Raw genomic sequence first — 12,028 nt, forward strand, 5'->3', positions numbered from 1 at the left:
TTTCGATGTGATAGGCAACAGCGTAGAGGGGGCGGTGTGCTCATCGCGATAAAGGAAGAATTCATCGCCGCACCCATCATTATCGATTCTTTTTTGGAATATATTTGGATTTCCTTGAAGGGTGCTGCATTTGGTGTGATAATTGGCGTTTTTTACCGTCCACCCGACATGTCTGGCGCGTTTTCCGAAGAGTATCATCGAGTGCTGAGCGAGGTGTGCGCGCATTTTCCGAGGTCGGCAATTATCATATTTGGCGATTTCAATTCTCCAAATATAGATTGGTCGACGCTCTCCGTATCGGCCACGGATGCGGCTGCACATACCTTTCTCAGCACTTGCCTTGACTTTTCATTAACCCAACTTATTAGTCAACCAACACGATCCACTGAAACTTCTGCCAATATACTAGACTTAGTTTTAACTAATAATCCTGATATATTATCCGACATAACTCATGAAGCAGGCATCGCTGACCATGATGTCATAACTGGATGCATTAACTTTTGCTTGAGCAAAAGAATAATTACCAAAAAGAAAATGAGGTGTTACGGTAAAGCCCTATTTCGACGCAATTAACAATGAATTAACAACATTTTCAGGTCAATTTCTGCATGATTTTCATTCACGTTCCATTGAACAGAACTGGGTCCTCTTTAAGGCCACCCTCAGTTCACTCATTGACACCTACATTCCTGTGTTATCCATTTCCTGCAAAAGCAGTTCTCCATGGTTTACAAACAAGCTTCGGCGGCTTAATAACAAAAAGAAAAGACTTTACAGGCAGGCTAAGCTGACTGGTCTAGCGAGTGCCCATGATAAACAGAAAGAGTGTGAAAAGGCTTATAAGGCATTGCTAAAATCCACTCGCAATAACGTTTTTTCTAATGATTTACCATCCATGCTAAAAAATAATACTCGTCACTTTTGGCGTGTAGTGAACCCTGCTATTCCCACTGACATCATTCTTACTGATTCTTTTGGTGTTCCCATCCCCGATTCAGATTGCGCTCAACTTCTTAATGATACGTTTGTAACAATTTTCACTCATGAAGACGTTAACTCATTGCCAACTTTAAAGACATTAGTGGGAATCACAATGCATGAGGTAGACATCAGTGAGGCTGGTGTTTTATCTCTACTAACCAATCTTAAAATGTCATCTAGTGCCGACCATCTAGGTTTCAACAATAAAATTTTAAAGAATACATCACATAGTATTTGTCCTATGTTAACAGCTCTATTTTCCCAGTCACTATCAACTGGGGGTATTCCTAATGACTGGCGCATTGCTAAAATAATACCCATTTTCAAATCAGGTGATCGTGCTTCTCCCCTTAATTATCGTCCCATCTCCTTAACAAGCACTATTTGTAAATTACTCGAACATATCATACACAGTCAAGTCATCAACTTCCTTGAAGAACCATAACATTATTTTTAAAAGCATCAGCACGGTTTTCGCAAGGGCTACTCATGCGACACACAACTTGCCGGATTTATTAATGACATACACGCACTAATAGACGCCGGGTTCCAAGTTGACGCAATATTTTTAGATTTTTCTAAGGCATTTGACCGTGTTCCACACCATAGGTTGTTACTTAAACTTTCACAGCTTAACATTCACCCTACTATAATTGCATGGATCACCGATTTTCTCTCATCTAGAATTCAGTTTACATCAGTTAACAATTCCAACTCATGTTATGCTGATGTTACGTCTGGAGTTCCACAAGGCAGCGTACTTGGTCCTTTACTCTTTCTAAATTATATTAATGTTTGACCCAGTTGCGTGTCATCTAAAATCAGACTATTTGCAGACGATTGTGTAGTTAACCGATGTGTAACAAGTAACACTGATAGCCACCTACTACAAACTGACCTGGACGCAATAAGTGCATGGTGTTCTGATTGGTTAATGCCATTAAATATTTCCAAAACTAAACTCATGTCTTTCACCAATAGGCCACGAATTCTAACCACCTACTCCCTTGATAACAACCCTGTGGAACTCGCAACTACTTTCAAGTACCTTGGCATCAATCTTCAGTCAAACTTATCATGGAATAATCATATTAATCTTACCCTTGCCTCTTCAAATTGTACTCTCGGACTTATTAAACATAACTTAAAAGAAGCCCCAATGCATGTTAAAAAACTAGCATACACAACATTAATCCGTCCTAAACTAGAATACGCGTCTGCCATCTGGGATCCCGAACAAACTTATATCATCAGTAACATCGAAGCCTTGCAGAACCGTGCTGCGCGATTTATATTTTCAGATTATTCACGTTACACCAGCGTCACCTCGTTAAAGAATAAAGCTGACTTGGACAACTTAGCACTTCGCCGTAAAATTTCTCGCCTAACACTTTTCCATAAGCGTTATCACCATCAATCACTTCACGATGATTTCTTTCAGTCACCAACAGTTATTTTTCCACGCCGTGACCATCCATACAAAGTCAAACGCATTAACTGCCAGTCATCCCATTATGCATATTCGTTCTTACCACGCACAATAACTGAATGGAACGCCTTACCATCAGTCATTGCCACGGAACCAGACTTGACTAAGTTTCAACATTTAATTCGCTCACGACTTGTCGACTAATCGCATTATTATTCTTTTTTGGGACTTTTACAGTGTTTTCGATGTTTGTTGGTGTTTTTCATTGCAGTTGCCTTATGTTCTCCTAATATGTACTAATGTTTTCTCTGTAATAATTGTGACCTAATTATCTTGTATATTACCTATGTTTCACTGTATTATTGCTTCTGTTACACTCTCTTGTTTTTAGTACGTACTAACTAAGACCAGTGCTTGTGATTGCCCCCCCCCCCATGTAATACCCTCGTAATGAGGGCCTTTGGGGGTATGTTGAATAAAGAATAAAGAATAATGTTTCTGCGTTCTGCTAACCACGGTGATAAATTATGCTGACCTTGAGAATCATGTTTTTTTTTCGAGAGCATTCAAAATCTTATCAATGAAAAAACGTTTAATCTAAATGTTTATTTATGTTTCTGCAGTGTGCTGCACTATGGAATTTGTTGTTTTTACTTTTGTTCAGTGTTTTTGCGCAATAAGGTTGATTGCTTACTAAAATATATAATTCATGCCATAATGTGTGGTGTTCCAATTCCCAACAATCCTATAGTCTGTTGTATTTTTTTTTTTTTTTGCTCATGTATGCCTTCGTTCAGGTTGGTATTTAAAGAAAGTATTATTCTTACGTACCTGTGGAATAATTAATTTTGCCTACCGTATATCCCTGCTCGAACATTGCGTCCAAGAGATCATTTCATTTTGCCCAGAGTGCAGATATGGGGAACGTGGTCGTGCTTGCTAAGTTCCAAGTGTTCTGAATGACCTCCCAATTAGTGTCTTCTCTTTCGGCAGTCGCAAAGATGTAAAGTCTGTTATCTTTGTTTTGTATGATTGATTTCTTTTCTTCTTACTTAGTCGAGTTATTTTCGTGATGTGAACCGACATGGGTGTATGCTCTGACTTGTCCCATGCTGCCGTCCGTTGGCTGGGGGAGGCCCATGTTTGTACTCCGTAAATCCACAAATGAAGAATTTATTATATTTAAGAGGACCATGATGACTGTACCATACCACATGACAAGTATGTCCAACTGTCCCTTTCTTCTGCTGCGTTCAACTTGATGAAAGCAGCGTCCTTGGTGTAAACTTTAATTCAATCCCTTGAACAGGATTCAGAACTATGCTTATGGCCAACTCAAGCTTGTCCATAGGAACTTTGGAGCTGACGTTGAAGCGGCGTAGAATGTGTGTAAGAATAATCTTTTGCTCCCTCAGCGCAAATTTTTGCCCTGTAATGGGAAAAAAAGGGGGGAGAGAAAATTAGGAATAAAACAACACTGTGGCCAATACTGTAATATTGAACTGCAGTTTTTTTTTTTCACTTTGTTGTATCAGTCAGGTAATTACCAGTAGGAAATGACAAGTCTACGCGAAAGTCTGCAAAGGTCTCAATGTCAGCAAATATTCGCCTTCACCGGCCACATGAAAGTCAACTTAAGCAGAACATTCGACAACTTATCATTATATGGGTGTCATGTATACATATTATATGAGAAGTATATAGTATTAGGGTCATCTTTTCAAAATATAACCCTCTCCGCACGTTGGATAGACCGGCCTGTGCCGTTCTCGAACACCGAGGGCTAGTATTTGCCCAAGTTTATTAGAAACCATCCAGCACAGAAGCTTTTTTTTAATCACAGAGCTGCAATGCTGCCCTAAAGTCGCAGTTTTAGCGAGCGTGAGCGCAGGCTGTGAGCAAACCTATCGCTTACCGAGGCAGTTGCGCGGTCCCGCTGAGAAGGGCACATATGCGTAGGTAGACATGCTTTTTGCACCCATGAACCTCTCGGGTATGAAACAGTCTGGGTCCTTAATATACCTGGGATGTCTGTGAAGGAAATACAAAGCTATGATGGCCAGCGTGCCGCGGGGTATTACGTGGTTTCCTGCAAGAAATAAAAGGAGAAATATGAAAATCAGATCCTCAGAGTCAAACTTAAACAAGCCAACTGCTCAAAAGAAATAGCTTGTCATTAATGAATTTGTCACGGCAAACTTGATTAAACTTCACACTCTCCGAGTGCTTACTCAGATAAAACATATGTGCCCATTTGGTACTAGTGGATGCACATTACCATACGGACCGTTCAGTTTCGCCACTCCGACGTCGTGCGGTGCAACGAGACATACACAATAATTTAGCTGTGGCTGATATGTTTGAAGTTCCCACGATGTCACAAACCGAAGCTCATATCACGGTGGCGGATTAGGTGTTGAATTTCATAGCCAAAAAAATTAGCGCGTCGCTGTTTGAGTCGAAAAGTGAACTCGGGTTCGTTTTATCGCAAAATGAGTCCTCCGAGCGCTATGCCACTCGGACAATGCAGGGGTGGGCCTCCTTTGTCATGGACAGATATACAACTGAATTTGTGATAGATGTTGCGACAATGATTTGAAAGATATGATTGGGCCAAATGTTCTGTCCCTATTGCTGGCGCGTTACATATCTGAGTGAAATGAAAGAAAAACCTTTAAACTATATATATGTGTAGCCACTGGCACATTCGAATTCATGCATTACTTCATCCGCAAATCACTGTCTCCTACATAATATTTCGAGATTTCCAGACTCACGTTGTTAAAATTTCGCCGACGAATTCAGCCGCGAAGTACAGTCCCTCCACTTGCGTTATGTGCTGCTAAAGGTGTGTAGAAGACATTTTCTGAAACGCATTCCAGTTGTACGCTTAGTATATATTTGTTGGGAGTTCGGTTTAGCGGAGTCAAGTAAAGACGTTTTGCCAAGTTGAGAACGGAGAGTCGACTGGCTTTATTCCACAGTAAAAGCAGGTTTCCCAAGTGACTGTGGTGGCCCCCCAGTCGGGCAGCCACCTCACTTCCAAGAGCGGGGGGCAATGACCCCTACATGGAGGCCAGGTGAGGTAAGTGGATTTCCCAGAAGGGGGGACAGCCTATAGTGACGAAAGGTCGCTACAAGGGCTCCCCCCCCCCCCCCCCCCCCCGCCCCGCCCTTGGAATTCCGGAGGCTTAGTGTGCATGGCGGAAGGAATGAAGCGTTAATGTCCAAGATTGGCTGGTTTCACGCGGTCGCACACACTCTCTTTTTTGCCACGTACGTCAATTTTCAAGGTTTTATCTGAACGAGAAACCACAGGAAAGGGGCCTTCATAGGAAGGAGTCAATGATGGCTTGATAGAGTCGCGCCGCAGAAAGACGTGCGTGGTTGTGTACACTTTCGGGTAACTAAACACAAGCTGCCCGCGGGCGATACGTGGGAGGGTAAGTCGAAGCCGGTCGCGCCATTAATGTAGTCTCTCCAAGTGCTGCACGGCCGCTGGTGGAGTGCCTTGTTGGGTGCCGAAAGACTGGCCTGGGACGCACATTGCTGATCCATAGAGCATCTCAGCTGCACTGACTCTGAGGTCATCTTTGATTGTTGTTCGCAGCCCTAGTAGTGCAAGGGGTAGCCTTTCCACACAGTGCTGCCTGTCGAACGTAGAGGTCAATGACGCCTTCAGTTCTCGGTGGAGACGCTCTATTATGCCATTGCTCTGTGGATAGTAAGCCGTGGTGTTATGAAGGCACGTGCCGAGCAGTCTCGCCAGGGCAGAAAAAAGCGAACTTTGGAATTGTCGGCCTCGGTCAGCAGTTATTCCCAAAGAACAACCGTACCGCGAGACTCACAAAGCAACAAATGCTTCTACTGTTTCGGCCGTGATGTATTGTATAGGCGTGGCCTCAAGCCACCTTGGCAGCTTCTTGCCCAGCTTCAAACATCTTTATTGATCCTTGGCCAGACGAAGCGGTCGGTAATACGCCTCTGTTTCGCTCTGATGCAGAGATGGCTTAGCCCCTGCAGTGAATCGAATCTTGGCCGCCGAAACTGACGAGGCACCAACGGGCGAGGAGCTGCCTGCGATGTGTCGCAAGTGACCAGTATTGTCGTGTAGGGAAGCGGCACCTCCGCAAGCTGCAGCGACGAGCCTTTTTCCGGCAATTGGCTCAGCTCGGGGCCGTTTTGCTGGGCGGATGCTAGAGCTTCGAAATACACAGAGCCAGCAGGCACAGCGCCGATCCGCGACAGTGTGTCAGCTGCTTGATTTTCGGTCCCAGAGATATGGCGGATATCCGTAGAAATTTGGGGATAAAGGAAAGTTGCCGAAGCTCACGTTCTGAATACGAGGAACTGTTGTTCTTGAAAACGAAGGTTAACGGCTTGTGGGCGGTCAGAATGTAAAAGCAATAGCTTTCAAGAAAAAAACAGAAATGACAGCAGCATTCCGGGCCCCAAGTTGGTAATCCGTTATTCAAGTATTAATGGGGGAAAAAAAACACGGATTTAAGAAAAGAAGACACACCAAGCGCTTGGTGTGTCTTCTTCTCTTACGTCTGTACCTTTTTTTGTTGCGCAATAATACTTGAGTAACGGAAATGCTTGACAGCTAAATATATGGCAGACATCTCCCTCCCGAAGGTGCTGTAGTGAGCTTCTGTGGGTTTGAAGCGCTTTGAGAAGAAACCCAGCGGCCTCCAGCGTACTGCACCCACTGCTGTGGTCGACGCGTCTACCATAAGGCGAGTTGGAGCGTCGGGCAACGGATAAATTAGCAAAACTGCAGTCGCCAGCCACGTTTTGGCTTCCTCGAAGGAGTGTTCGTGCTCCGAAGACCAGTAGAATGTAGGCGATATTTTTTAGTCGCGATGCAGCAGGTCGGTAAGCGGCTGAAATACTTGCGGACAGGATGATATGAAGCGGATGTGAAAATTTATGAGCCCCGGAAACTCGCGCAACATTCGGAAGGAGGTTGGAGAGGGGAACTCCTGGATTGAACTCCCGTGATTCCAGTGGCTTGATGCCTTGGAGTGAAATGCGATGACCGAGAAAACCCAGGGCTTCAACACCGAAAAAGTATTTCTGGGCTTTACGACCAGGCCGTGTTCATCCAGTCGCTCAAACAGAAGGCCAAGGCGCTCTTTGTGCTCTTCGTCTGTGTGATTTGCAACGAGAATGCCGTCAAGGTAGACAAAAATGAACGGGAGTCCGCGCGTAACCTCGTCCGTGAACCTTTGAAAAGTTTGCACCGCATTCTTCAAACGGTAAGGCACAACGACAAAAGCAAATAGGCCAAATGGAGTAGTGATTGCTGCCTTTAGAAGGTTCGGCAGGAATTTGGTGGTGCGCGCTCATCAAATCGATCTTGCTGTATATTTTGGTTGCTGCGAGACGGGCGCCGAAGTCATGTATGTAGGGAAGGTGATATTGATCCGGAGTAGAGAGGGCATTCGAAGCTCGGTAATCACCACAAGGCCGCAAGTCGCACTGTCCTTCTTTGGAACCAGATGGAGAGGTTAAGACGAATTTCTCGAGGAAGGACGAATAACGAGGAGCGGAAAAGCTTGATAACGCAATAGATGGCCAACATCCCGTTCCAACGTTCATGCATCCACACGTTCATGCGTCCGAACTCATGGCGGGCGACTTCCAACCTCCGTCGAGCGAGCTTCCGTGGTCGCGTGGCGACAGGTGGGTCTGTGGGTGTGATATGATACGTCACCTTGTGTTTCACGGGCAGCGCATCGTTTCGGGGCTTCGTGAGTTGAGGTTACTCAGCAAGTATCTTGTCGTACCTTGAGATTGGCCGAAACGTACGGATGCCAGATGAGGTGAGGTTGGACTGCAGGCAGGGATGTACTGCCTGCATTCACAGATGCATCGCGGGATGTGACGTTATCATTTAGGCGCCGATTGCAAACACTCACATCTAGGTTGAAATGGCGGCGGAAGTCTGCTCCCAGTATGACAAAGCTGACGTCGACGATCGCAAACAACCATCTGTGCAAGCACCGGCGTCCGATGTCTAGCGTTATTCAGTGGAGCCCATACGACGCGATGGCAGTGTTGACTGCGTAGAGCGTGGGTGTGGACTTACCGCGTTGGCGATCTGCGACCGTGGCGGGAACGATAGACAGCTCGGCTCCGGTGTCGACGAGGAGGCGGGTGCTGGTGATGCGGTTGACTACGAAGAATAGGCGGCTTGAGCGAGGGCCGATGTCGTATGCCGCCGTTACTGGCCGGTGCGTTTCCGGTCCACGAACAGGGCTGGGTGCAGCGATTTGCTTGTTCGCGAAAACGACGGTGATAACAGCACAACTGCTGCGGCGAGTATCTAGGTGCGCTGCGAGACTGCGAAGGCGAATGGTTGCGCCGAAGTCGGTCGCCAGTGTTGCCACCCGTCGTCAGCTTGTCCAGTGCACTGGTAAGGCGGTCGAGTTTCCCTTCAGGCGCTAGAGTCGGTGTCCTGGCTCTGAGATTCGCAGCGGTGATAGGTATAGCTGTGCCGCAGACGAGCAGTCGCATATGCGACTGCTCGTCAGCAAGTGCAACTAGCCGATCGATTGAGACTCGTCTGGTCGGAACCCACCAGCACCATGCGTGCGAACTGTGGAAGGCGCCGCAAGAACAGGTGGCGCAAAATTGGAAGCTGGCTCTCGTTTGTGAAGTGGCTACCCAGCAACTGACGCAACCGGTGCAGGAGTTGTGGCGGTCGTAGGTCGCCGAGTTCCTCGGAGAGGAGCTGTTTATGCCCACTCTGTTGCGATGGCTCGAGGCGCTGCAGGACAGTGCGTTGCAAGTCATCGTATGCTGGGGACGAAGGCGTACCCGCTAGCAAGTCGTCTATATATGGCATCTTCGATGTCGGAGGATAGCGTGGCGACGACGTGCAGGTACCTTGCTGTCTGTGAAGTGATGCGCCGGAGTTGAAAACGGGCCTCGATCTACTTGCATAAACCAAACTCGAGGATTCTTGTGCCAAAAGCTGGGGAGCTAAAGCTCTGCGGTGATGACAGGAGACGCAATCGTGGCGTCTTCTCTGTCAGCAGAAGTAGGAGCAGCGTCGTTCATGTCAGTGTTCGAAAAAAATTAAACTTAAATGTCTTGGGTCATCATTTGTTTGGAGCTTGGTTTAGCGGAGGCAAGTAATACACGTTTTGACAGGTTGAGAACGGAGAGTCCACTAGCTTTATTCCAAAGTAAACATCCCTTACTGCGCGTACACAGACAGAGGGACTGAGAGAACGACGAAGACAAGCACACGCGCACTTGAACATGCGCGCTCAATGCACATGATCGCACATGCGCGCTCGTTCATCTTAAGGAGGCGGTCATGGTTTGTTTGAATTTTGAATGCGTACTCATGCTGGCTTCGAGCTTCGAGGGGGTGCGTTTTTCTTGGTGTTTTGTATATATGCTTCTTATTCAAAATAAAAAATCAATTGGAAGTCAGCGCTTGTCTTCGTCGCTCTTTCAGTCCCTCTGTCTATGTGATGGTGATGTTTGTAATGGAATACGAACTAGCGCGTACCCAAACACCCGCTTTATTCCACAGCAAAGCAGGTTTGCCGAGTGGCTGTGGTGGCGCCCCAGTCGGGCAGCAACCTCACTTCCAAGAACGAGCAGGAGGCAATGACCCCCACGTGGAGGCAAGGCGGCGTTACTGGTTCATATTCAACTAAATATTTGATAACAACGGCGTTTCAGTGTGCTTCCAGCTCGCCGCTGCTTGATGCACTGCTTGTTTACGTCTCCAATTTCTGGTGTTGGATGCATCACAATCTACGAATAAAACATTTTCTAATGTACATGACGGCATTCTAGTCGTGGTCTAAGAGGTGTTTAGTAACTGCCGATGTCAGCACGGAACTCATGCGTGTATCCACTTTGGATGTGAAGTGTTTAGTAAAGGGAAGCAGTCGCCACTGCAATTTTGTTTCTTTCATTCATTCTAAATAAACCTTAAATGCTATAGATTGGTCCCGGCAGTGCTAAATGTGGAAGGTTGCAGAATTAGAATGGCGCTATTTGGCCACATCTGGCCCTTGCGCCAATGAACTCCAATGATCATCAGAATTAGAACCGTTAATTATTCCAGTAACGCAAGAGGGTATTAAACATGTAATTTATCGCTGTTGAGTGACGTGTAACTTGTAGACTACAGCAGGCTATGCGTTCTCTGTTTGCCCGAAAATGCCTGTTACACGCTTAAACCACTCTTTTTCGAGAAATTTTTTGTCATGCGTCTTCTACATAAACTCAGTGAAAAAAATTCCATCTCCGAAGCGGCGACACTTTTACCCATCACTCACAAATACAAACCTATCGACGCCCATAGTGTATTCGACGGTGGTGAGGGCTAACAACTAAACGGGTATGTGTCCGTTTTCACTACGCGCTGCTTCTACGCAGCGACTTGGCGCAAACATCAGTTTCGGCTAACTGACGCCGCTTCAGTAAACTAGAGCGGGTACCTAAAATACGCTGCGCGGGGCACATGTAACAGGCACGTCTCGCGGAGACCAAGTGCTGAGCTATCGTGCAAGATTTCGCGATTTGTGCGGAATGTTGTGCGCCGAGCCGACTCTGAGAGGGTGGCTGCCTGTGCACGCGTTTCGGAGCGGACAGTCAGCAATACTTGTCGACGACGAAGGCGACGTTGTCGGCGTCCTAAACACGAAGTTGTTGTTTGAGAAGATGGCACCACTGTTCCAGGAGCAAATTAACAAGCCACAAGACGGTACGAGCCAGCTGCTGTAGAGGTAAATTAGCTCAGTCTAATTATTTTTTTTTGACTAATGCCATTGTCTGTGTTGTAGCCTCGATGACTTAAACACTCTTGCCTTGCCCTTGTTCCGTCACATCTTTTTCCGCATTTTACACCATCCGCCGCGGTGACAAAGTGGCTATGGCATTCTGCGGATCAGCGCATGGGTTTGATTTTCGGCTAATCAGGACAGAAATATTTTTTTTTCAGGTTGAGCAATGCAACAAAGTAACTTGATTCGTCTACACATCGACTGCGTATGTAGCAGGAGAGAAGTGAGAAGTGGCGAAGGTGACCTAGGAAATTACGCACCAATTTTTGTGTCTCTTGTGACCAGGCGGCCTACAAGTTGTGCCGGGGGATAAAGCCGCAAAGCTTCCTGCAGGGTAAAGACAAGCAAGCTGCAATAACAACGTTACTGAAACTAAAAAAAAAATAAAGCTGACAAAGGGTAGAGGCTTGGGCGTGTTTGTGATTCATCGTAACACAAGCACAGAGCAAAAGACATAAAGACAGGAAAACACACACGGCACGTTGGAAGTAAGCATCATGTGTGTCTATCTTGTCCCCATCTTTTGCGCTGTGCTTGCGTTATGATGAAAAAAAAAACGTTTTAACAAATTTCTCCAACTGCGAAAAAGTTTCGTGTTGAAGGCGGCACAGTCACTTGGAGTGCCTATACGTAAACTAGTGCGGTATATTATTTAAAAAATCCCGAATAATTAGCATTTGACAGAAAATAAATGCGGCTTCTTTAGTTCCAACTAGAGGTCCGAATGTACACGGCGTCCCAGCTAACTTAAGCCACGGTTCAAAAATACGCCGACACACTATAGGTGGACACAATCAAA

The 12,028-nt window shown here is 46.1% G+C and overlaps 1 protein-coding gene across 1 annotated transcript in view; it reads right to left on the reverse strand.

Annotated features, from left to right (window-relative positions):
* Window positions 1-3,572: 3,572 nt before the first annotated feature.
* LOC126546871 (cytochrome P450 4V2-like) overlaps window positions 3,573-12,028 on the reverse strand; it is a 61,475-nt gene continuing 53,019 nt past the window's right edge. Inside the window, exons 7-9 of the mRNA XM_055062613.1 lie at window positions 11,490-11,556; window positions 4,329-4,502; window positions 3,573-3,842 (exon numbers count right to left, since the gene is read on the reverse strand). Coding sequence (XP_054918588.1) covers window positions 3,667-3,842; window positions 4,329-4,502; window positions 11,490-11,556 — 417 coding nt within the window. The 3' untranslated portion in view covers window positions 3,573-3,666. The remainder of the gene's footprint in view (window positions 3,843-4,328; window positions 4,503-11,489; window positions 11,557-12,028) is intronic.

This window comes from Dermacentor andersoni, chromosome 1 (assembly GCF_023375885.2).
Source record: "Dermacentor andersoni chromosome 1, qqDerAnde1_hic_scaffold, whole genome shotgun sequence".
Classification (NCBI taxonomy): Eukaryota; Metazoa; Arthropoda; class Arachnida; order Ixodida; family Ixodidae; genus Dermacentor; species Dermacentor andersoni.